Genomic DNA, 23,426 nt, shown 5'->3' on the forward strand with positions numbered 1-23,426 from the left:
TAAAAGACCTATTTCAAACTTTGCTTTTGTGACCTGGGTAATGAATTTTTCAAATTTATGCATTTTCCAGAACATTCCAGATAGATTCAGTGCTGAATAGCTGAGAGAGAATTTTCTCAAACTTACAAGAATTTTCTAGAATCTTCTAGAATGTTGTGGAAGTCTCAAAGCTCTGCTACTCCATAATGGGAATAAATATCCATCTCTTCTCTTGGCTCATTAGGTGCACCTCAAAGAAAAATACAGCATCATCAAGACCTTGCTAGAAGCCTTGGAGTATGATGAGTATGGCTGGGAGGTTATCGGAGACTTTAAAATGGTAACATTCCTGATGGGTCTTCAAGGAGGTTTCACCAAGTTTCTCTGTTATCTTTGCCTTTGGGGCAGCAGGGACACCGCAGTGCACTACAACAGGAAGCATTGGCTACAACAAATCGAGTTCTCTGTGAGGAAGCACAATGTGGAGTGTGAACCACTAGTGGATCTCCAGAAGATGTTTTTCCCACGATTGAACATAAAATTGGGTCTTATGAAATAATTTGTCACAGCTTTTGATAAGGAGTCTGTATCCTTTAAGTACCTTCGAGACTTCTTCCCTAAGCTGTCTGAGGCAAATGTCAAAGCTGGTGTCTTTGTTGGACCACAAATAAAGAAGATCCTGGAGTTCACAGAATTCCCCAAGAAACTCAGTGGGAAGGGAGAAAAAAAATAATCATAATCTCTTGGGACAGCTTTGTCGCAGTTATTTGGGGCTTCCGGGGCAATCAAAAGGCCAAAAATTATGTGGAACTGGTTGAGGCTTTGGTGAAGAACTACAGCAAAATGGGCTGCAGGATGTCCCTAAAATTCCATATCCTTGATGCTCATCTTGATAAATTCAAGGAGAACATGGGAGCATACTCGGAGGTGCATTTTCATCAAAAAATACTGGACTTTGAACACTGCTACCAAGGAGCGTATAGCGAAAACATGATGGGAGACTATATTTGGGGCCTGATATGTGAAAATGATTTACATTACAGTCGCAAATCTCAAAAAACTATTCACTTTAAATATTTTTGTTCATTTCTGTATAACTTTAGTATAAAGTATAAATACACTTAAATCTTGATTCATATGTTGTTTTATTCAGAAAATGTACAAATCTGTTGTTTTTACACAGAAAATAGGTTAATTTCTAAATTTCATTATCCAGGTCACAAAAGCAAAGTTTGAAAGAAATAATGGTCATTTTCTGCACTTTTACAACATAAGAAGTTAAGAAATAACACATACTATCCAGGAACAAAATTTGTGTTACATAGTATTACCATTGATTGGAACTGTTTTGAAGATGTTTTGTTAGAGCAAAGCAACTTCAGGCTATCTGCCATATCCACTTAGAAAATCAAACTCCAGATCCCAGTGGTGCAAGTCCATAATCACATCACTGTCTCACAAGGAGATTGAAAATCTAGCAGACTAAAATAATGCACAATAAAAAATAAAGTATCTTCAAAATGTCAAGCACTACCCTCAGCCTCAGAGCCCTTCAAAGAACCACCACAGATTCAAATTTTTAAGCTCCATTCATCTATGAATGAGATCACTGACAGTTTTAACCAATAGTGACTCCTCCCCTTTCCCTCAATTGCTGTGTGATGCTAGATATCGGAGATGGGATAGAAGATACCGAATTTGCATCTATGCTGGAAATTCATACCAAATTCAGCTTGTCAATTAAATAGTAAAACATTTATTATGGAAATTAACTACATAACATAATAGCATTCAAAGTATCACCAAATAATAATAATAGTGCCTCATACAGTACTTCTTTAGAGTGGTGGAGGAATTGCCAATATCTTTTCCCAAATCTGAGTGTACTTACTAAGAAGTACCTTTCTGCTCCTTTATTACCTATTGAAAGTGAAAGACTTTTCCAGCATAGGTGGAAATACAGGTTCACCAAAAATGAAATCATTTATAAATATAGCCAAAATAGAGTGCTTCTGTATTTTTCTTTTAAACCTACCTCCAGTAAATAAAACAGCCTAGTGACCATTTAATAAAAATTTTACAAAATGATTTCTTAACCTTACTTGATATAAGTAAAATCATAATGAGAAACAAATTTTCAAAATGACTTATTTTTTACTGGTATCAGCACTTAAAAAACTAGTATCAGCTAAAATTTTGGTATTACTACATCAGGAAATTAGATATAACTTTACCTCATATGTTTTAAAATATTTCATGACAAGGTCATTAGTATTTATAATATGAATTTATCGTTTTAAATACATATATATATATATATATATATATATACCTGCTGGAATTGGAGATCTTTAGAAATTTCTTGTTTACTCATTGCTGGTAGTGAAGAGTTTGAACTTTTTGTTGATGGATGTTTTTCAAAATGTTTTTTCAGTTTATAATTTTTCTTTGATGTTTTTGGGAGTCCAGATAACAACTCAGCAACTTGACCAACTTCATAATCTGGTTCTGAAGCCATAACTATCAAACTGAAAGGCAAAATTAAGACACTTATAAGATGTCAGTAAGTTTTATTATTAAGTATAATAAAAAATTCTAGATAGTTCTTACATTATAAAATTTATAAGCATTTGCTTATTTACCAAGCACAGAAAGTTACATTGGACCTTTATGGTTAAAACTCATCAAGCAACTTTTCTACACAGTTCCTAAACAGTGTCAAATGTGGACAAACAAGTTTGAGTATGATGCCTGTGTAAAATAATAGATCATTCAGGTATACCTCAGATGTCACAGTAGGTTTTTAAACATTGCATCAAATGTGGGCAAAAATGTTTGAGCATGATGCCTGTGTAAAATAATAGATCATTCAGGTATACCTCAGATGTCACAATAGGTTTTTAAACATTGTATATCGTGAATTTGAGGGATAACCAAAAACTGCTTATGTCTTCCAACATATGATGACAAATGAGACAATAAACGTTCTCTACAAAGGTTGCACACTCACTCCAATTCAGATGGTTTATTATGGTTAGCTTATGGCTCATCTCAACCAATATTTTAGTTGACTGTATAGCTAAACTGTCATTATAAATGTAAAAAAAAGTGACAGAAAACAAAACTCTTCTTAGTCATTTTATTAGTGAAGTGTAAGAACTCCAGCTGTTAAGTCCAATTGAAATACAGACACTGAAAAGCAAAGAAGTAATGGCATTCATCATGCACTAATTTTAGCATACAAGCAAAACTTTTTACCCTAGTGTACATACAGTTTTGCATTAACATGACACCTGTAACTCAATAAATAGGTAAACCATAAATTTGTGACACACGTTTAAAAAAAGGGAAGAGAGGTTTGCAAGTAGTAAGGCAAACAGGATTATAGGTAATAAAACAGAAGTACCAAATAAAAGTTAAAGAAGGCCATTAGTTCATTTTATAATGTACAAGCTAGCTCTCACCTGGAATAGTCTTCAGCTTTGGTCACTTTATTTAAGAATGCTGTTGTAAGCAATTTAGAAAAGAGCCACCTGGATGATTCCTAGAATAGGAAAGATACTGTACTAGATTAGGAATTTTCTTATTGTGTCTTAAGTGGAGAGAAGAAAAGCCTGAAATGACATAACTGAGGTTTTACATTGCAGTTAAAAACTTACGACTCCACAAATTCAGTTTTTTTAATAAAATTGGCATACAGTTAAACTAGAGAACAGAAGGTATGAAACAAAAACAAAAAAAACATGAAGAATCAGTCATGATAATGTTTATTTTCTAACAGGATGTTCAACAGCTTAAAAATATGGAACAGTTTGCTTTCCAGCTGACAAAATTCAGAGTTGAACTCCATGATATCTAAGTCGATGCTTTCAAACTTTTCAAAAGTAGAAAAGAGTCATGGAAAATAAACATGTTGTAGCTATTCCATACAGAAAACAAAAATTCAAAATTGAAATTTATCTGCATAAAAAAGTTTTATTAATTTAACTTTAAAATCAGAAATTTTAATTTTGATTGATTTTAGTGCATTCCAAATGAAAACGTTAGTGATTCAAGTTTTCCAAAATTTCTCTAATGGTAATACAACACTCAGCCACTTTGGAAGAATTCAGAAATAGTTTTAAGCAAAATAATTATGTATATTTTAGCTTATCAGTTTTCAAACCATGGCTATAACAGTGTGATGCAATTACTTTTAATCTCAGCTTTGAAAGCCATAAGTTAGTGAACTAAACACATAATGAAAGCTCTTTTTTCATTAATTTCAATAAAAATTCAGATGGATATGAGAATGGAATTTTTCTTCCAGAGTAAAATCCAATGATATCTAGAAAAAAATACAATTGGTAACTGAGAGTTTAAAAATTAAGTCCAATGTCAAAAATTCTATAATCTGAATAAAAACATTCCTGAACACTGAAGTGTCAACAAGATGAACATGTTTTTGTTATTCTCAAGGAGAATACTGTGTACGAAGGGTGTGTTGCCCTCCAAGTGGTGAAAAAGTATAGTCAAATAATGATTATATCATTGACTGATGCAGTGCAAGTTATTACATAAAAAGGGTGGGATTTGTATACAAAGGCTTGAGAAAAAACTTATTGTCAGTGGTATGACCTATAAGCTATCTCTTCTATGGAAAGGTGAATATCTATTTAAAACACATTTATCAGGTATAGAAAACGTAAATTAAGTTTCTTCACTTTTTTTTTTCAAAGGAGTGTGTATGAGAAAGAGAACATTCAAGGAATAATTGTTTTCTTTGTTGTCCATATGTTAAAATTACTATTTTATTTCTGAAAAATAAGTCATTTGGTCCATCTTGACCAAACCATTCTCTACTTTACTAAAAACTATGTTTTTATCACAAAGTTTAATTTCTAAAATAGTGATCTAATTATATCTTAATTCTGTAATTCTTTGAATCACCAATTTTATCTATTTGTTTTGAAGTTTTATAGCATTGCAAAAATTTACTTGAAGAAATAGTTTGAAAATGCTGAAAAATTTTCTGCAGGTTATGTAGTTTCAACAAATAAAGCTTGTATTGTGATAACTACAACTTCACAGATTTGAAAACTAAAAAAAAATTAAATAAAAACTAAAATCTAATATCTTTGCAACCAGCAATAAAGCACTACCTTAATGGCTTAAGTGGTTTAACTACCACAACAGCAAGATTCTCTTCACCTATATATTACCGAGTTGGCTCTCACATATTAAGCTTCTAATCCATATTATAATAACCCAAGTGCAATACCTCATATTTACCAAATTAAAGGTGATCAGCCAAAATTTGTACAACTGGTCCAAGTGATCCTCAGTCTAACTTGAAAAGAGCCAACAGTTTAATGTCATCTACAAACTTTACTAATTATGCTCCTATCAATATCAAAGTAAATAAAAATAATACACCTAAACAATGGTCCTGCAAGGAATTCACTATTTAAAAATACCTAGTTTGATTGGATTAAATATCTTTTAGCTTTATCTAATCCAACTACAAAACAATCCAGTTAGTCTTTTCCCAGTCACCACTGATGTGATTTAGTTGGCTTCTCTTTCCATCACCCAGTTAACAAAAAAATCCTAGAAGAAACATTGTGATTAATAAGGGAATATTTCCTTTTACTGACTCCTTGTTTATTTTCTTTTATGACATATTTCACTTATGATTTTACAAAGGTTTCTTTTATACTCTAAAATGTTTCATTACAGAAGTAAGACTAATCACCTTCTTTAACTCTCTCAACAAGGGTTGGGTCAATCTGACCAACCATGTGACCTCTCTGTACTAGTTTGAAGTCTTTATAGATTTAATACTTATAACTTTCAATACAGCGTGTACATTTTTATAGGATATGACAGTCTAAGTTCACATTACAAGTTTCTGACACACAAAAAATCATGCTTTTTAGTGAAGTTTTTTAATAAAGTAAAATAAAGAATTTTCTAAGTTTTTGTTTTGAATAAGTCTGTACAAAGTAATTTTCACGTTAAAATTAAAAATACTTTTCCTCTTCTTAAAAACTTCAAATTTCCCTTGTGTAATCCCCTACAACCTCCTAAATACATTTCAAACCTTTATTTTTCAGTTAAAACTTTATATTTTATTTATTTTCTCTATTCTATATCTACATGCAACCAGTTAATTTAATCAACTCTATAACCACCAAAAAATAATCTAAATTACCCTTTCTTTTCTTTCTAGAATGACTTCAAGTTGTAACATGAAACTACATTAATTTATTCAAAGTAGCTTTAAGCTTGTAACAGTATACATCTATTTATAATGAAAGTTTTTCATTGGACTTTTGATTGCTCTTTGAACTGTGTCAAACTACCATGTGTACCAATTACATCACCTACAGGATACTACAAGCAGCTTGAACATGTTCCTGATAAACAAAAGCATAGATTTTTTACACCCAATGGGGGATGATTTTTGCAACCACTTATGTGGACTGTTCAATTTGCAAATTGGTAATCTCTGATTACGTAAACTTAAAAGCTATAAACATGCAGTCACAGAGTAATCTTGTTGCCACAATACTTGCATGTATACTTAGGCCTACTGACTGATACTTACAAACTATTGCTTAGATTGAAAAGCTTAGAAGCATGCCTATATTAAAGATGTACATTTCGGTTACTGAAAAAGCCTACATCTAGGCCTAATTATATAATTCAATTGGTAAGAACATGAGAATCACAAGAACAAACAGACAATTTGTAGGCCTGTGATGCAATAAAACAATTCAACAGACCAAACTGTAGGGAGGATGATTGTATGCACCATACCCCCCACCTAAAATGAAGGGGGAGGATGTATACCCTCCATCCCCCCCACCCAGGATCTATGCCCCTGCTGATAAAACATTTTTATATTATTTACTTTATCTAATCTAATGTCACCCTAGGGAAAATTCTGGACTTTTTTAAATATTGGCTTGTAGAATTAAGAACTTAAAACTGATCTACTCTTAAAATATGGTTTATTATTTACTAGCTATGATTTTATGCAATACTAATTGATATAATGTAAACAAAAAGTAGTTTATTAACACTTCAAATATAAGATACAAACTGTCATTTGCAGTAAAGAATACCTGTATGAATGGGTGAAAATTTTCATGTCAATGAGTTTCATAATAACATTCAACATGAAATTAAACTTTACATAAAAATGTAATTTATAATTTCATTTTATATTATCTAAATTTATTTCCCTAATTTTAAAAGCAAATTAAGAAATTCTCAATCTTCTCTTCTCTGAGTCATAAGTCTCTATTCTGAATTCTCCTTTCAGATTTTCTATCTAACCAAATATAGCTTTAAGCATAGACAAGTAATTATAAACACAGACAATAGATCTCAGGTAAAAATATAAAATTCATACATCCTACCTTATGAATCTGCTGAGATACAACTAAATTTGTCAAATCTACTAAAAAAACCATCCCACCTTATCCTTTCAAGTCAGTTACCCAAGTCATCCTTTTTTTGATGGATGTATTTATAATCAACATGAAAAATGTTTTCTTTTTAATTCTACAGAAACCTTATTACCATTAATTCATTTTGGCCAGCATAAATAGACAGCTGGTCTTAGAATCTTTGTTTCTGACTACTGCTACACCCCAAGTAGTTAACAGACTATTTTAACCTACTTGTAGTTTAGAGAGAGAGGGAGAGTTAAATTATAGTCAATTTGGAGATACTGTATTCTACTTCTTGATATATTTTGTGACCTAAAATGCATGTTTAAAAGCTACAGGAATTTTTATTTAAACAACTAACTTAACGTCTTGGAACAAAATGAGAACTATTAGTCCATCTCGACTGTTACATTCTTTAAATTAAAATAATTAAACAATAAATCTTAAGGCTAGCCCTTATCATTCATATACTTACTCAAGCTTTTCAAACTCACTTAAAGTTACCCTCTCTATGACATCTGAAAGCAGCTCATTCAACTGCTGTTAGAAAAATGAAACCATCTTAGCTGCAGATGACTTCTCCCCTTCCAAAATTTGTCTTCCCAGTCCTACTATTCTTATTGTTAAATATGAAAAGAAAACACTACATCAAAACCATTAATTCCCTTTACAACCTTACAACACCTCAATAAGATACCCCCAAATTCTTCTTTTTTCCAAGAGAAAAAAATTTGAGAGATTTTAGCCTCTCCTCATATGACAATCCCTTCATCCCAGGCATCATTCTAGTAACCTTTCTCTGAACCCTTTCCAATAATTCAGTCTCTCCCAAGGTAAGGAACCCATGACTTAACAGAATACTCCAAATGTGACTTAACCTGTAATCTATAACAATGAAATTATAACTTCATTAGACTTGTATTTAATATTAGTAAAAAGTAGGTCTGTTGTATCATAGCATTAAATGTAAAATAACTAAACCGAATCCAGGACAATGTCCATGATCACAGACTCTCGCTTTAAAACAAACAAGCTTTTGATGTTTCATTCCTATTCATAAATACAGAGTTACTATGATAAAGCATAGGATGCATACTTTGTAAAAATTATAACTATAGGACATGAATGCTGTAATCAAAGGAAGTTAGCCACCAACATTTCCTTAATTTTTATAAATATTCAAAAAATATTTTGAATGATATTTCAACTGTGGGCAATTGTTCTACGTTTTCCTTTACCTGAATTGAATTGCCATATGTTTTGTGTTCAGACAAAATTGTTTTTATTGTATGTCTTTTGTATTTTCCACTCGTATTTTGAAACATTTTAGTCTCTTATTCAACTAAAAAAATGTACTTGGCAGTTGTTTTATTGAAACAGAACCATTTCTTTCTAATGAAATGCCATTTTGCGACGTGTACTTTCTCATCTTGAAAAATACAACCTATAATTACCAAATTACCTGCTTAATTAGATTCTCACTTTGAAACAAAAAAATCTAAAATGGCAAATGAACAAACATTCAAGATGTCTTTAAAAATAAATAAAAAGGTAGGCTATATAAATAATATTTGGGTGAGACTTTGTCCCTACCCCAGCTGAACCCATACAAATGTGTGAAGTATTTTGTTATTTATGAATCCTTTTTACATATTTCATAAAATATTAAAATTAGAAACTTATTCTGTAGGTAATAAATTTTCGATAAATTTTAAACTTCACAAGCTCAGTCTGTTAGCCTAGCAAGCTGACAAACCTAACCAGTTAACATCACATGGCATAAATGATGAAAATGATGGTTTCAGGAAATAAAAAGCCACGAAACTGAACCCCAAAATGAGACAATGATCCATAACACTAAAAGGAGTGAATGAGAAAATTAGCCAATCAGGACTGGAATGAGAGTACTGGTGTGAGAGAGAGAGATTAACTCTTTTGCAACAAGCTTGGTATAATATACACAAGTATTTATAACATTTGGTGCAGTATGTGTACCTTGACAAAATTTGGTACTTTTTTAAAGGTTGAAAGTCTTTGGTATGCAAAAAATCAGATTTTTTAATGAAATATTTTTACAATAGATTTGTTTATGAAAATATCAAGTCGGTTTTTTTACTAGTCCAAATACAAAGTAATTTTTATGCTACGATTAAAATATTCTTTGTCCCAAGTCTCAAATATTGTTTGAGTAATCTCTAAAACCTCCTAAATACATTTATAATATTTTTTTTTTTTGTTATTTTTCTGTTTTTCTCTACCCTAATCCTATGGTGTCTATCAATTTGACCAACCTCATAACCAGCATGAAAAAATTATGAAATATAAATTCTGGTTTTTTCATTCTAGAAGGACTACAGATTATACCATGAAAATATAAATGTTATGTTAAAATAGTTAAATCTCATAACATTATACATTTATATATATTAATTTTATTGTGTTGACCTTCCATTCGTGCCTAGCTAACATTACAGAAGTTGCACTGACACAGTATACATGCAGTCATGGTACCATATCCAATAATATAAAACTGACTTTTGGTCTTTACAAAGTGACCTGTTCTGGCTGTGCTTAAGTGGACTGGTATTTGATAAAATACAGTCACATTTCAATTATTATACAATATACATTTATATGGATTATTCTTTTGACGAACACTTTATTTCCTGGTGTCAATGATTAGCTAAATTTTGAAGAAAAAAAAAAAGATAGACATAAGAATAACAATGCAGCAGTTCTACCAATCTTACCAAGATATTTTGTGAATTGTTTAGTGACTTACAGTACATAAATCCTCTTGCCCACTTCTCGGTTTTTGTGAGCTAGATGCTTATCATATCTACCTTTGAAAGTGTATACCTTGTATTACCACTGGAATATCTGTATTATTACCAGTAATAATGTTATTCTAAGCCTGAAGAGTTAAAATGAGTACTGGTATTACAGCACCACATGCATAGTGACATGTTCTTGTTTGTTTATTTGTTATTTAATACTAACTTGTACATTTCATTCTGGGTCATTTAGAGGAGCTTGTATTTCTGTCTAGTATTGAAACATTTCCTCTAAGCTTAGGTTTAGGCTTATGAGCAACATAATCTTCATTTAGGAAGACTCATGGTAAATTTTTGAGACCTATTTTGAAGAAAAAATAGCATCTTCAGTGCTGGGAAATATGGTAAGTTCTTAAACATATTTTTCTGAAATAATCAATTAATAAGAATAGTGGCCTGGCATGGCCTAGCGCGTAAGGCGTGCGACTCGTAATCCGAGGGTCGCAGGTTCGCGCCCGCGTTGCGCTAAACATGCTCGCCCTCCCAGCTGTGGGGGTGTATAATGTGACGGTCAATCCCACTATTCGTTGGTAAAAGAGTAGCCCAAGAGTTGGCGGTGGGTGGTGATGACTAGCTGCCTTCCCTCTAGTCTTACACTGCTAAATTAGGGACGGCTAGCACAGATAGCCCTCGAGTAGCTTTGTGAGAAATTCCAAACAAACAAACAAGAAAACAATAAGAATAGCAAACATATATATCCTCTAGTGACAACAACCTTTGTACTTATTTAAAGTTTGCCATAGGTTGCTGAACCTTTTCAAATTTTGCATGTGGAGGATATGAAATGAAATAAATTTTTAAAAGTTTTATATATATATTGTATCATAACTATAACAATGCCATAGAATTCTACTATAATTTATCAAGCTTAGTAACTAATCTGTATTTTGTTTGAAAAATTAGTAATTTTGAGCAGAATAAAGACAAAATCTACATGCTTGAAATCTTGGTTTGAAAGAATAAGTTGGCTTTCTAGCACTTTAAAATGGATGAGAAAGCCACTAGGGGAGATCCTGAGCTTTTGATTGGTTATTCATATGTTGAAGTATATATAAGGGACCACTTTCACAAATGAAGAGAGATTAACTGGGCAATTCTGTTTGCTTTAGTACATAAGTTGTATCTCAACAAATATAAAAGTACAAGGTTCTTATTTTATATTCTAACTTGTCAATATTGATACTTTAAGTTCCTAATTTGTAAGAAACTACAGACCTTGTATTTGAACATCAATAAACATATAATTTAAGCCAATTATCCATTCAACATGCCACTTGACACAGAAATTGATATTTAGGTGTGTTTTTTCAATATTTACTTTTAAATTAAGAAATTAATTAGTATATAATACTGAAAATTGAATTATAATCTACAATCTGATACCAAACCTTTCACATAAATTCATGAAATATAAGTTTAATTTTTTGAATGCAAGTCAACGAAAGCATTAACATGGCCATTGACCTGTGACCCATCATGATAGGATTAAGTAAATGAAAGTTGAAGTCAAACAGCCTTTGGGAGAGCATAGTTCTGAAGGAAGAAGGACCAATTTGACTATATAATGATAAAAGAGGAAAGGTAAAGTAGGTAACACTGAAGGCAGAAATATCTGGTCAACAACATTTACAAGCAAGGATGAAAAAGAAATAAATATTAATTGAGTGATGGAATATGAAGAAAAAGGTTCAAATTAAGGATGAGAATGGCATTAAGAACCACAATGAGATCTTAATCAGACACTTCAAGGAATGTAGAGGATGAAAAACTCAAAAGGAACAGAAAAGGGAGGGAAACAACATGAAAAAAAATCAGACAGAACAAGACATTCAACTAGGCACCTAACAGCTAATATGGCTGGAGTTGACAAGGCTAGCTAAGACCACAATGTAGTACTGTGGGCCGAAAAAGGAGATCCAGGATAAAAAAAACACAGACTTGGAATTAGAAACCCCTGACTCTGTGATATACATGTCCACCTTGGTGATGTTCGAACGCACCACAACCAACACTGCCATAGAAGAGTAAGGAAGTAGGACAAAGTTCAAACTAACCACCAAAGATTCAAGAATGGTAATATAGGAAGAAAAAAAAAAAAGGCTGATTGACCAAAGACCAGAAATCTCCCTGGAGATGAGGTAAGAACCTCAATCTTCAAAAGATGAGTCTATGAACAGATATGAAATGAAGTGAGCACAAAGCCACTGTGATCTGGTTTCTCTCTAACCATCTAGACAGGAATTGGAATAGAGATTCCACTGATCTAGGAGTGTCCACCAAAGGGATCTTCTAAATTATTGCATTCTTCTTCACAAACATTGTCTAATTCAAAAGGAAAAAATTACCTGCCACACACATCAATATAGCTCCCTGTGAATTAAGGCCTGTATGTCCTCTTCAGATAAAGTAAAACCTGATTCCTAGAAAGTTATACCAATGGTGTTTTCAAATGCAATGAGAATTTTTGGAGTTCATAGATTGCTAATACATTTTAGCAAAGGTTGAAACTCTTTAATACACAAAAAATCAGATTTGTTAAAAAATATTTTTACTATAGATTTGTTTGTGAAAATATCAAGTCTGTTTTATTACGAGTCCAAGTACAAAGCAATTTTTATGTCATGATTAAAAATTATTTGCCCCAAAAATCTCAAATATTACTTGTATAATCTCTAAAACCTCCTAAATACATTTCAAATATTTGTTTTCAGTAAAACTTTATATTTGTTTCTGTTATTTTCTGTACCCTAACTACATTGGGTTTGTCAATTCGACCAACCTCATAACCAGCATAAAAAATTATGAAACATAAATTATGCTTTTTTCATTCTAAAAGTACTACAAATTATGCCAAGAAAATGCAAATGTTTAGTCTGAATAGTTAAACCTCATAACATTATACATTTGTATGTATTAATTTTATTATGTTGACATTCCAGTTGTGTCTGGCTAACATTACAAAGTTGTATGACACAGAAAACATGCATTCATGTTATCATACCCAATAACATAAAACTGACCTTTGGTCTTTACAAAGTGACCTGTTCTGGTTGTGCTTTAGTGGACTAGATAAAACAGTTACATTTCAAATATACAATATACATGTATCTGGATTATTCTTTTGACAAACAAGTTCTTAAACATACTTTTCTGAAACATTAAATCAATAAAAAGAGTAAACAATTATATCTTCTAGTTACAACAACCTTTATACTTATTTAATGCTTGCCATAGGTTGCTAAGCCTTTTCAAATTTTACACGTGGAGGGTGTGAAATGAAATAATTTTTGGAATAACCAAAAAATCATGAGTATATCAACAATGGTTACAAAATCAGCTAAGTGGCAAACCCCACATAATTAAAGTACAGAAAATAACAAAATATTAAGTCTTACTGAAAACAAACATTCGAAATGTATTTAGGAGGTTTTAGAGATTACACAAATAATATTTAAGATTTTTGGGGTGAAGAATAGTTTTTTTAACCATAATATGAAATCACTTTGCACTCTGACTAGTAACACAACAGACTCTATTTTCATAAACAAATCTTTAGTAAAAATATTTCATTAAAAAATCTAATTTTCTGTAAACAAAATATTTATAATCTTGACTAGAAAAATACCTAATTTTGTGAAGATACACATGTTGTATCAAAAGTTATAGTGCAAATACTTAACATGTGCAAATGTATAGACAAATTCTTGTATATTATATATAGCCCATTGTGAAAGGGTCAAAACAGTATCTACCCCAGTAGATTTCCTAGCCATTTAATGAAGAAAACTATCTTGAAACCCTCCCAATCACAATTTCCCATTATTAAAACTTTTTTAGCTGCTGCATTCTTGAATTAATTTGTAGTTTTCCATAAATGTCATCAATCTGATCAGCTAATTCTGAAACTACTTCAATTAAGTTTTTACCCTATATCCATCAGTAAACAAAAATTACTTATTCAACCAGTGTTTTATACTCTGTTCGATATTCTCAACTTCAACATGATAGTGTTTCTCGTATATTTACAAGCTACACCTCCCCTTTCTAAACACATTATTAAGCAACCTATAGCTTTGTACTTCATATTTCTATCATCAAACACTCTAGAATTATCCAAATCCAGGTGATTCATACAATATCAAAATTCTATGTTTCAGTAAGAGCTTTAAATTTATCAGTTTTGTTTTTAATACTTCTAATATCAGAACAAGCAAGCTTTCTTTTCCTTGAATCAGACATTATACTTTGTAATCTACTCCATGTATTATAAAGCTGGCTGATATGAGTATTAAACTCTTTACAATAGTTTTTGATAACCATACCAGCAAGCTTTAGAATACATTTTTACTTCAACTACGTATCTCATCAACATGAATCTTCTCCATATCTTGTTTGCTTTTTTTCTTCATTTATTTGTTTATGGCCCTCACTTCTGTCCAGTAAATTAAAAACTGTTTAAAGTTTTCTACAGTCCAGTTGATAGCTTTAACAAACACGTCAGCCCAAAATTATTTATGTTTAACCTGTCAACATTAAGAAGATTCTTATCTAAAGCAAATTGATTATACAAATCCCTCTAACTTTTACACACCTGATACAATGACCTAATAAAAACTTGCACCCATATTTATTAATGTCTCTACATGTGTCTTTATTAACCTCCTGTACTTCTCAATTTCTCTAACTTGCTCTTCCCTAAATTGTTGGCACATACATGCACCATTAACACTACACTGTAATATGACATTGTGACATGTTTTATCACAATCACTTGGCTGGTTCTTCATTATTTCAAGAAAGTAATAAAGAAAAGGTCCAGTTCATGTAATAATAACAAACAAGCTTATTTCTTCCTTAATGTCTACTACATGATACTTTTACTTGTACACAGCTTTAGACCCAAGTTCACAAATAACATTTTTGCATTCAACAAAATTTCTTCAGTGACTGATTAACATACTACGAACATTAAGTATACATGATCACTCACTAATTTCTCTGAATTCTCACTATTTGCCTGCCACTTTGACACTAACTATATTAATCCAGATCTCAGTAAAATTTACAAAATCTTAACCTCATGCATACTCTTGCTAATATGTCAACTGACTCACTGAAAATAGTTTACAACAGTAATATAAGATTTTAAACAAAACAAAAAACTTCTAAGACCATTATGACTGTCCAATACATTTTATCAAGCATCCACTTCTTAGTCCTATTGTATCTACAGTGTCTGAAAGGAATTTATTTCAAACCTAACCATTATGATCAAAAATATGGTTGCCTAATGCTTTTACTTCTCACTCACTCAGTCTGTTCATTTTGTTCACTACCAATGTCCCCAGAAAAAAATCTTTATTCTTTCCTCCCGATATCACCCCACAAACTATCCAATTCATATGCTAAACCAAAAACATTTACAACTATAACCTTCTGAAATTTTTATTCCCTTTCCTTTCCTAGTTTCTCATCTTTTACTTAAAAAAAACAACCTCATTTCAATTAAATCCATTACTACTAGCCCTAATGCTATTTATAAAATCATAAAACTTATTTTTAGGTACTATATTTCATTGATTTCAAATTGATTTTCAATTCCAGTTGTCATTTCTCACAGTTACACTTCTTTAGCTCTTGTCTCTTTTACTCTATTCAAGATAGCCTTCATTTTTCTCCTAACTTACTAACTCTACAAACAAACTATACATCTTTACTACTTCTACTGCATGACAGTTCTGAGTTATCAAAACCCACTCTGTGCACCACATTCTACAAACCATGTGACCTTTGCACTCACCATTGCATTACCCTTATTCTTAATCACTGAAATCCAGAAATAAATAATCAAAACTGTAAACACAATAAATATTGTCTATTGACCATACCATTAAGCCTAATGTTAGAGAACTACCTGTTACACTATTTCATTGCTACTTTATCATCATATTGATATAATTAAGTTGGCAGATAACTAGTCTTGATATATATTTATGTAATAATAAAACTTTAATTTAGCTGGTTTCATAACTTATAAATAAACTAAACTGTGGAAAAAATAATAGTACATTCACTAAACCTAAACTACCATCAATTACAGAGTTAGTAATGCTTAATGCAAACAAGTCCTAATTTAAATTTTAATCTAACAACATATATAAGTCGTATTTACAGTATATCTTATTTATCCAAAAAGTAACACAAAATTATAACAAATAACTCAGATCCTTATAGTAGTACAATAATTCAATACTCAAAAAATTTAGAGATTAGATTCAAACATATGATTTTTCATTCTCCTTTTCACGGCCAATTTATTTTTTATTATCTCTTATAACATATTCCAATATCTTACAAAAAAGCCTTCTTACAAGAACTTTAATCTTTATACTTGCTCAAAGTTTCCTAACAAACTGAAGGACTCCTTAAAAACCTAATTTTTAATTTATATCTTTAAAATAGATGCAAATATAATGAATGACCCTTTCCATCCATTACTTGGTATCTATTTGTGAAATGGTTAGTTATATTTTCTTCTAGTTAATGATTCAAACAGACAATATCTTACCAAACTTACTCTTACTCCTTTCAAGTTTTGAAATAGTTGTTTTTTAACCCATGCTATTTGACCCTACAATTACTGATGGGATGCAAGTTCCATGAGGATAACCTGACCTTTTTAAGCACTCAAAAACTACCTGCATTTATATACAGTTGATTGTAGGTTCATGACTTTTTATTCATAAAGTTCTTAATGATGAGCAAGTTATGTAAAAAAAAGTAAATATAACTACTAGTAAAATCTGTATCATACTGATTTTGTAATTTCTAGGAGTCCTATATATATGTATTTTTAACAAAAGATAAGTGCTTTGACCCAGTGTTCTGTCAGTTTTTTACACATTACACTAAGAATGGTAACATGAACAGACAAACACTGTTACTCAATATGATGCAATATGTGTACCCAACATGAGTGAAAAGTACCTAAGCATTTTGAGACCAATGAGAATTAACACACACAAACATCAGCTGAATTAGACGTAATAACTAACATTCACCACAAAAAAAAAAAGCTTTAACGTTTTTGTTTTGTATCAAGTGTTTTACAAACATTCCACATGATGTACTTTCATTAATATTTCATGGTTAGTTTCAATCATAAGCTAAGATTTTCATCACTTCATGCCTACTTAACACAAGTCAAGATTATATTAATCTTAATTATTATCTTTTAACACTAACTCAGCAACTGGTAGTGGTACAGGAATATATACATAATATTTCAAGAGATATTCAAAAATGTAAAATAACAAAAATATAACATTAAAAAATAAAACAATGCATAAATCAGTTTGTTTTCTGTGTGGTTATCGATTTTTTTTTTATAAATCAACAGTTTTGACAAAAATATATAAAAAAGCATTGCAGCACTAGTAGATATTCTAATTTATTTTCAAAAGCCTCCCCTTACCTTGGCTTAAGCTCAGCCCTTACGATGTTACGTTATATATTTGCATTTGCAAGACGAACTTATTTCTGGTATGCTTTAAATAATATTAATTAGCAATGTTTAGACTAGCTTTAATATCAAACGTTACTTCATTTTTATTTGGAATTTAGTGTTTTTAACCCCATTTCACTCCACTGTCAGTAACAGAAATTAAATTCAGCGAAAGAAAATCAGAAATGCAAATCCAGAACCTTAGTTGCTCAAAAACGATAAAACTGTCAATCACAGTTAAAACATTTTCTACTTTCTAGATAGACAGGTACGACAAATATCAAATTTTAAGTTATAACATTGGTACGAAACAATGTTTTGTTTATAAGAATGGCTATAATGAAAAAAACAAACATTCTTACTCTTTTTACAACAAAAGGTAATGTCTTAACAATAATAGCTTTATCCGTTTTAGGCCACACGTGTTTCATGTGTCACTCCCTCTCCCGGCTATCAAGCTACTCTAACACATAGGTGAAAAGGAAGCATTATAGTATTATATTTAATATATTTTATCAAAAGAATGTGATATTATTATACTTATGGATACACCACTCAAGGCAGTGGTAAAGCCAATCAAATTTTAGTTTGTAATTATACTCACATTTATTACAACTCAGAAAAGGCTGTTAAATCTCTCTCTACAAATTTCTAATCAGGCTTCGCTTTGATTGTGTACATTGTTTGGGTCTCCTAATAGACAGACTATTATGCATCAGAAGAACAGTGGTTTGCGGTCATTAAAGCAACAAAAAATTACCCTAGATACTTTAATGTCGTGTATACTTCACAAAAGTAACGGTAAAACTCCACTATTCGATTACAGTAACCCAAGAGTTGGTGATGCATTGACTAGTTGTATCGCCTCTGGTCTATCAGTTCAAAATGAGGAATGGCTAACTCAGACAACTCTTGAGTAGTTATGCTGGGATACTATCTGAAAACAAACAAATGAAGTTTCTAAGGTTAAGTCTTATCGATCGCACGATAGACGTATAGACTTCTCCCACAACTAGTAACTTGGGTAGATCAAGTGTTATTCTTGGTAGTAGAAGATTCTATTCATGTTTTCTTTTGTGTGAAAAATAATATTTGGTTAATTGGTATAATATATTGCAACGATACGTATGCTAAAGATGAATTATTGTGAGAAAATAAAAAAGATTAAAATGTTATTAAACATCTAATTCTTGAATTTTTAGTTTGTATTTGTGGCATAAAAACTACTAAAATTATTTTCTGCCATTCCTAATTTAAAACTACTGGTCAGACTGAAAGGGGGCACTCAACAGCATCTATCACCCACCACCTACACATTGGGATGGACTTTATATTATATCACTCTAATAATATATCCTGCCCCCGCTAGTGCAGCGGTATGTCTCCGGATTTACAACGCTAAAATCAGGGGTTCGATTTCCCTTCGGTGGGCTGAGCAGATAACCCTTTGTGGCTTTGCTATAAGAAAAAACACACACACACACACACACATAATACTTGTTTGTTTGTTTGTTTTTGAATTTCGCACAAAGCTACTCGAGGGCTATCTGTGCTAGCCGTTCCTAATTTAGCAGTGTAAGACTAGCGGAAAGGCAACTAGTCATCACCACCCACCGCCAACTCTTGGGCTACTCTTTTACCAACGAATAGTGGGATTAACCGTCACATTATACACCCCCACGGCTGGGAAAGCGAGCATGTTTAGCGCGACGCGGGCGCGAACCCGCGACCCTCGGATTACGAGTCGCACGCCTTACGCGCTCGGCCATAACACACATAATACATCCATATGTTAAAGAGGTCTTGTTTTGGTTTTTGAATTTCGCGAAAAGCTACTCAAGGGCTATCTACATTAGCCTTCCCTAATTTAGCAGTGTAAGACTAGAGGGAAGGCAGCTAGTCATCACCACCCACAGCCAACTTTTGGGCTACTATTTTACCAACGAATAGTAGGATTGACCGTCACATTATAATACCCCCACGACTGAAAAGGTGAGCATGTGTGGTGTGGCAGGGATTTGATCCCGCGACCCTCAAATTACGGGTTGAGTGACGTAACCACCTGGCCATGCTGGGCCTAAAAATAATGAATTGTGTGCTTATTTCTTTATGTTATTTATAACTTATTTGTTTTAAAAAACGGTCTCTATATTTTATTTAAAAAGTTACTTCATTATACTCTTTTCTTCTGTAAAAGTTTCGGGAGATGATGTAGCGTAAAATATTCTCAAAACAATTACAGGTTCGCCTTTTTTTTCAGTTTATGACAAAGTTCCATGTTATAAAAACTAAATTTTAAGATTTGTTAATTCTTGAATAAAATGCCAAGTCTAACATGAGTTATGATAGTTTTCAAAAGGGTTCTTTGGTAGTCGCTTGAAGTGGGCAAGATATAGATATTGTATACCGTTTTTAAAAACCTTACATTCAGGACTTGCACTGTCTAACTGCGTTAAGCTTAGATAATGATACAGGATATGTTAAACGTTCTAACTGTGTGTATCAAATTATCTTTAATAAAAAAACAATTTATACAGTTTCTTTTAGTTTTTGTGATATCAATAATTCTGGTATTGACCTATACTGTTATATAGTTTAACTTCATGAAATGAGAGAGGTGCGAGAGGTACGTTTAAAACGTATTACCCTTTCCTGCCAATTAATAATAGTAAGTATTTGGTGCTTTAATTTTCAATATAAATAAAATTACCAATAACTCTAACCTGATTGATTTGATTGAGATATTTTTGCGTTAAAAGACACACTTCTGGGACAAACTATTAGAACACAGACTAGAAGACTAATTTCGACACTTTCATATGTCTTTTTCAATCGTTTTGAAAAATCGTTCAAACAGTTGAGACAATACATGATTATAGAATTCCTAAGAACTCACGTGCTCGGGAAACAGTTGAGATTGAAACGGCCTTTATAGATATTGAAGGTCGGCACACTTTTCATAACACAGAGTTTCTACAATTCTTCATTTTTAATTTAAATATTACTTTGGCTGACTTGCAATTCACGGGTGCTCAGTCTCTTCTATGGAGAAATAATGCATTACTTGTATCACCACATTTAACGCTTCTTTATGCAGTCTTTAAATTGGTTGCTTTGGGGAAAGCCACACAGGGTTTGCAAGTCCTCATAAACTTACCTCTGACCCACCATAGAAATAGTATTTAAATTTCTTTGTTTCACAAATATTACTTTTTTGCACATTATTGACACTATTTTATTTATTGTTGAATTTAGCGCAAAGTTACTCAAGTTCTATTTGCTATAGTTGTTAAGTTTTGTTGTGACAGACTGAAAAATCGGGTAACTTATCAACACCATCCCTTGTCAACTCTTGGATTACTATTTTACCAAAATAGTGGGATTGATAGTCACGTTATAACGTCCTCAATACTGAAAATGTGCACACTTTAGATTATTGAACTTTAATCTGCAAACTGAAAGTCGAATTACTATACAAGACCATGCCAGCCCTAATATAGTATATACGTTATTTATATGAAAAAACGGCTCGTTTGGGTTGAGAAAATATTTTACATAGAAGTTCGCTCTTCTATGTAAAATATTTTCTCAACCCAAACGAGCCGTTTTTGCATATAAATTTCTCAACAAGTGGGTTTCTCGACATCACTGAGTATATACGTTAATTTAGACAGAGCAAACAGAAACGTTTTGCACTAGACTAACAAGTTATTGATTCATCTTCTGGTGATTAAATCTTAATGTTCCCCTCACACCAAACATGCTCACACTTTCAGCTGTGGAGGCGTTATAATATGATAGTCAATCCTACTATTTGTTGGTAAAAGAGTAGCCCAAGAGTTGGCAGTGGGTGATGATGACTAGTTGCTTTCCCTCTAGTCTTACACTATTAAATTAGGGACGGCTAGCGCAGATAGCCCTCAAGTAGCTTTGCACGAAATTCAAAACAAACCAAACCAATCTTAATGTTTTACCAATATATAGTGGGATTGACCATAAAATTATAACATACCCACAGCTGAAAGAGCAAGTATATTTGGTGAGATGGAGATTCAATCCTGTGACCCTCAGATTATGAGAGTTGAGTGCCCTAACCATGCCAGACCAGACTGAATCAGAAAGACAGTTGAATGAAAGTGGAAGGTAATGTTTACAGCCAATGTTCTATCTTCAAATCATGAATGATTCATCAAAATTAACTTGAGGGTAAATACAACAGTTATTCGAATTTTATGAAAAGCTCTTGGCCAACAAGGAGTCAACATCATAATCAGTCAGCAAAAAATATTTCACTGCCAATCTACGTAACCCAAAATTACATACAATGCTGAAATATTCTTGCAGGTAGAGAAAACTTCAATTAGTAAAAGAAACAAAGAAATAAAGTAATGATAAGAAGATAATGTGCAGACTTTCTAGACACATTGGTGCTATATGAAAGCATAGAAACTAACTAAAATTATTAAAAGCTCCTCTTTCACAACAGAAAGTATAACACCCACAAACACTGGAACATAACTTTCAAACTATTTCACAGCACTTGAATTTCATCTTGTAATGCATATTTAACTATTTGATAGATGCCATATGTACTAGTACTTATCCTTTACAAATTACCCTTCATAATGTATCCCATAATACCAGGTTATTAAATGATAACTTGGCTGCGAAACTAATATATTGATAAGCATGCCATCACCTCTTTTAATAATGCTAAAAATATGTCCCACTTAAATACTTTATACCACAATAATACTACTTCATACATAGCTTGGAATCAGTTTGAAACACTAAAATCTCTGTCTGTGGTACATTATTTGCTTCACCTGAAAGAGAAGGACAAAGATATTTCATTTTCAACTTTTTACAACCTTTTGATGCACAAGTTTTCTCTGAAATTATTATCTGTACAAGAGAGTTACATCAGTAAGGGTTTGTTCACTGGTGAGTTTTTTACATATTATAGGCATTAGTCAATATACAAAAAACTGCATTTTCTGAAACCTTTTACCACAGCATCACTCATATTTATTGTCCTGTATCAGAATATGAATCACAGATGTCGTTTTTGTTTTTTGACAGGTCTAAATCTTGTAGTTCCTTTGGTCTTTCCAATTTCAATTAAGTTAGCCAAAAGGTTTCTTAACACCTACTATTTGACACAAATTTGAAAAACCATTGTCTGAACCTTGAAATACATGGACAAAATTTTAAAATCATCTATTACAGCTATGTAATAGTTCTGTTACACTATACCAGACCATTCATTTTCTTGAAAATGTCTCCTAATTTATGATTTATACCAGCAGATCCAACCATGAGTTTGAATCATGAAAGAATAAACATTTTCTCTAGATCCTTGTCTATATCATGTATTTTTGTCCTCTTTTTTTCCTTTTTCTAAGACCTACATCATTATTTGGTAACTGCAACAGATTCTGAAATTCAGTCAGTTTATTATATATAAAGGGGGATTCATGCTCATAGTACATGCAGCTTGAGCATCTTAAGTAAAATATGCTCAATACAGTTCAATTGTTGTAGAGCTGTATAGTGTATAATAAATACTGACACGTTGCATGATTTTTTTTTCAATCAACTCTGGGTATGTTACTTATTTGCAGAGTTATTTACTATGGCAGACATTGAAGCCCTTTCCAATTTTCTGAT

At 31.8% G+C, this 23,426-nt stretch overlaps 1 protein-coding gene across 8 annotated transcripts in view; it reads right to left on the bottom strand.

The window, feature by feature from the left end:
• Positions 1-18,631, bottom strand: part of LOC143244633 (uncharacterized) — a 56,105-nt gene extending 37,474 nt beyond the window's left edge. For 3 of the 8 annotated variants that reach the window (XM_076489661.1, XM_076489662.1, XM_076489660.1), the window contains exons 1-3: positions 18,119-18,219; positions 3,444-3,523; positions 2,312-2,507 (exon numbers count right to left, since the gene is read on the bottom strand). In XM_076489661.1, coding sequence (XP_076345776.1) covers positions 2,312-2,507; positions 3,444-3,523; positions 18,119-18,187 — 345 coding nt within the window. In that variant the 5' untranslated portion in view covers positions 18,188-18,219. Of the gene's footprint in view, positions 1-2,311; positions 2,508-3,443; positions 3,541-5,435; positions 5,490-17,726; positions 18,018-18,118; positions 18,220-18,360 lie in introns of those variants that run through there. The other 5 variants (XM_076489665.1, XM_076489663.1, XM_076489667.1 and 2 more) reach the window with 5 other exon arrangements.
• Positions 18,632-23,426: the final 4,795 nt, after the last annotated feature.

Source organism: Tachypleus tridentatus, chromosome 2, assembly GCF_004210375.1.
Source record: "Tachypleus tridentatus isolate NWPU-2018 chromosome 2, ASM421037v1, whole genome shotgun sequence".
In the NCBI taxonomy this organism is placed as follows: domain Eukaryota; kingdom Metazoa; phylum Arthropoda; class Merostomata; order Xiphosura; family Limulidae; genus Tachypleus; species Tachypleus tridentatus.